Source organism: Melanaphis sacchari, unplaced genomic scaffold, assembly GCF_002803265.2.
Source record: "Melanaphis sacchari strain LSU unplaced genomic scaffold, SCAv2.0 Contig77_pilon_pilon, whole genome shotgun sequence".
Lineage (NCBI taxonomy): Eukaryota > Metazoa > Arthropoda > Insecta > Hemiptera > Aphididae > Melanaphis > Melanaphis sacchari.
In genome coordinates this window covers 1-3701 of record NW_020271547.1, presented here as the reverse complement: position 1 = coordinate 3701, position 3701 = coordinate 1, and the positions used below count along the sequence as shown (strand labels likewise).

Here is a 3701-nt window from a genome sequence, read left to right as displayed (position 1 = left end):
CGTTGTATGGTCTTCCTCTACTTCTTCTGTTGTCATCAGACTTTCTTCATGCTGTTCATTTATAAGTTCAGTTGTCTCTGGGTCTGGATCATTAATTTGAAAATTATTATCATTACTAACTTGAATATCATCAGATTGACTGGATCTCATTAACCGCTCAAATGCATTAATCCTCTTAGCCATAGTCAGTATATATTAAAATTACAATAAATCTATAGTAATAGAATAAAACTTAAAAGATTAATTTTAAAATTTAGTTTTAAATATGATTTAAGATTTTTAATTGATACTCTAATAAGTCTAATAGGTAAATAATTAATTGACAATTTTGCTTACATGGATACACAATACGATATGAATCTACAATGAATATATTATTATTTAAAAACTTATAAGTTTAGTCAGTATCAGTATAAACTAAAGAATAAAGTGTTAACATTAATTATAGAACAGTCTGTTCTATAATCAATGGTATTAACTAAGGACGGTATGAACGGTACGATAGACGATAGTACAAAATACAAATGTTCACTGTTCAGTTAAGATAGAAAAAAAATAAGACCGTTGCAAATATTGGCTGCAGCCAGTAATCAGTTATTACATAACAATTTTTAATATATAATACTTTTAGATAAGATTTTAATAATAAGCCACAGACATTAAAAATTGAAAACAACCAAACAATCTATTTTTGTATCTAGGCCATCTAGGGTTTTTCATAACCAGATCCCCCTGCACCGCCTGACGTAGTGAAGTTGTATCACGGTGGGCTCGGTGAAACGCGCGGTATGGGAGTATGCCACGCCGCCGCCAGTCGCAACACGCAATAAATAATAATAATTATTAATTACAATAATAATGTTGGATCGCCGACTTATTTTTAAATTCGACTATTTGCAATTTTTAGTTCGATTTTCGAACCGAACCGAACACCCCGAGACCCGAGTTCGATTCGGTTCGGTTCGAAAATCGAACAGTTCGTAACATCACTACAGATAATGGTAATAAAATAATAATTAAGATAATAATGACAATTTGCAAGATCGAAGACAAAACATAATAATAATATTATGCAATAGGCACAACACTGTATACATAAGAAAAACGATAACAATTAATAGCGATAATAGCACTAATAATAATAATAGTAACAATAATATTAGATAGGAACCGGAGTGAAGGGAAAAGTCGCATCGTTCTGTGATTAGATGTATATGTTACGCCGAATTTGTGAAATTGCTGATTTCATGAAATCGGCAGAAAAATTGCCGATTTCATGGAATCCGCAATTAAAATTTGCCGATTTCATGAAATAGACATACTTTTTTCTACCGATTTCATGAATTCGGTATCACATTATTACGAACATAATTTATTACGAATAGTGATAGATATATAAATAACCAATATTTGAACCCATTGGCGTTAACACATCATTATCTTTATTACCTATGATGATAGACGCCCATGATGGTTAGGTCCACACCGCCGTGCCGCGTGACTTTATCTTAGCTACTAAGGCATTTGTATTGTTTTGATAAAATAATGTGACAAATATTCCCTACCTACATGTTCAACGTTCAGTTATTCGTTTTGCCTGCTGAAATAGTTAACAGTGTGTGACGGTTCTAAAAGTGCGTTTAATGTTTATTAGTTGCAATAATTAATTATAAAATAATAAATAATAATATTTATTAACTATGGACTCTAAGTGGACAGCAGAACGAGATGCCGAAGCTGTAAAAATTTTAACTGATGATGCTTCTGTAAATAAAGATAGGCGGTATTATCACGTCCGTGAGAAATTTGATTTGATCGAGGTAGCTGGCGTCCGACGAGTGCGACGGAAACGCGATCAACGTATTATGGCAGTAGTCGACAGTTTCCATAGTATTATCCGTGACATGCATGTGGCCAATGAACATAAAGGTGAGACAAAAACACACAAAAAAATAATGGAGCATTACTCTAATATTACTATGGCTGATGTAAAAACTTATATCGCTAATTGTGAAAGGTGTGTGGAAAAATTAAAAAAAAAAAGTACGCGAGGCGTTGTTGTGCGGCCTATTTTAGCTTCTTCCTTAAATGAACGTGGGCAAGTGGACCTTGTCGACTTTCAAAGTTTACCTGACGGTGATTTTAAATTTATTCTTCATTACAAAGAACACTTGACAAAGTTTTCATTTTTCCGGCCTCTGAAATGCAAAAAGGCTTCGGAAGTGGCGAAAGAACTGTTACACATATTTTTAACGTTTGGTGCACCTCACGTTCTACAGTCCGATAATGGTCGCGAATTCACTGCCGGTATTATAAAAGAATTAGCGTTATTATGGCCAGATTTAATATTAGTAAATGGTCGGCCACGTTATCCACAAAGCCAAGGATCTGTAGAAAGAGGTAATTGTACACTGAAGGATTCACTGGTGGCGTGGATGCGAGACAACAAAACTGCCGCATGGAGTTAGGTTAGGTTAGGTTAGGTTTTAGGTTAGGTTAGGTTAGTTAGGTTAGGTTAGGTTAGGTTAGGTTTAGGTGAGTCGCGCGTATATTATATCACAGTCGCGCGTATATTATATCACAGTCGCGCGTATATTATATCAGTCGCGCGTATATTATATCACAGTCGCGCGTATATTATATCACAGTCGCGCGTATATTATATCTCAGTCGCGCGTATATTATATCTCAGTCGCGCGTATATTATATCTCAGTCGCGCGTATATTATATCACTGTCGCGCGTATATTATATCTCAGTCGCGCGTATATTATATCTCAGTCGCGCGTATATTATATCTCAGTCGCGCGTATATTATATCACTCAGTCGCGCGTATATTATATCACTGTCGCGCGTATATTATATCACGGAGTCGCGCGTATATTATATCACATGTCGCGCGTATATTATATCTCAGTCGCGCGTATATTATATCACAGAGAGCACGTATCTCTGTGCCGCTCCGTGTTTATTTGTTTCGCCCGGCGCCAAACATTGTCCGTTTTTTCCGCGGTTTAGCTTAAAAGATTCGTCTTTACGCAGTGATTCTTCCGGTGTAATTCGCGTTACTATACGGTCATTATTACCTGAGTATTCGCGAGTTGTGTACGGTGATTGTAGGTGGTAGGGCGTGGTCGCCACAGGACCGGTTGCGCCACAACGCGTAGTGCACGGTCCCGTTCGGAAACCCGTTTGTTCGGCCGCCGCAATTTTCGGTAATGGCCGCCCGCACCCGAGCGTGAATTTCGACTTGCGATATCTCGGCCCCAATTGGTCCCACGCTCACGCGAGGGGGCTTTTTGGAATCGTGCTGTCCGGGCGAAGGCGCTGGTGTCGGTCCGCCCGCGAAATTCGCAAAATTACGCTTTTTGCAAAAAAATATTTTGCACATATCTGAGTAGTGCAAGTTTTCCCTATGCTGGTGTGGATCTGCGTTCCGTTAACCGTATCGGTGTCAGAAATCGCACTTGTGGGCGTTGTAGGACGATTAAAGGTGAGTAATAATTTTTATTACTGTATATATACAACATGTATATATACATACGCTTCGGCGGCGGGGCCCAGTTCATCCCATCGCGCGCAGCGGCGGCGGCGGTGGCGCCAACGGATGTTTACAAAGAAAATGTCCGCAGGGCAGAAACCAGGAGAGGCCTTCCTCCTCTCCCTACGCAGCAATACGTAATCGAACGAAGTACAACAGC

The 3701-nt window shown here is 38.5% G+C and overlaps 1 protein-coding gene across 1 annotated transcript; it reads left to right on the top strand.

The window, feature by feature from the left end:
- The first annotated feature begins 1700 nt into the window (after window positions 1–1700).
- On the top strand, window positions 1701–2468 carry LOC112601376 (KRAB-A domain-containing protein 2-like). Its single transcript, XM_025348983.1, has one exon. It carries the CDS (start codon window positions 1701–1703, stop codon window positions 2466–2468), a length of 768 nt encoding a protein of 255 aa, XP_025204768.1.
- Window positions 2469–3701: the final 1233 nt, after the last annotated feature.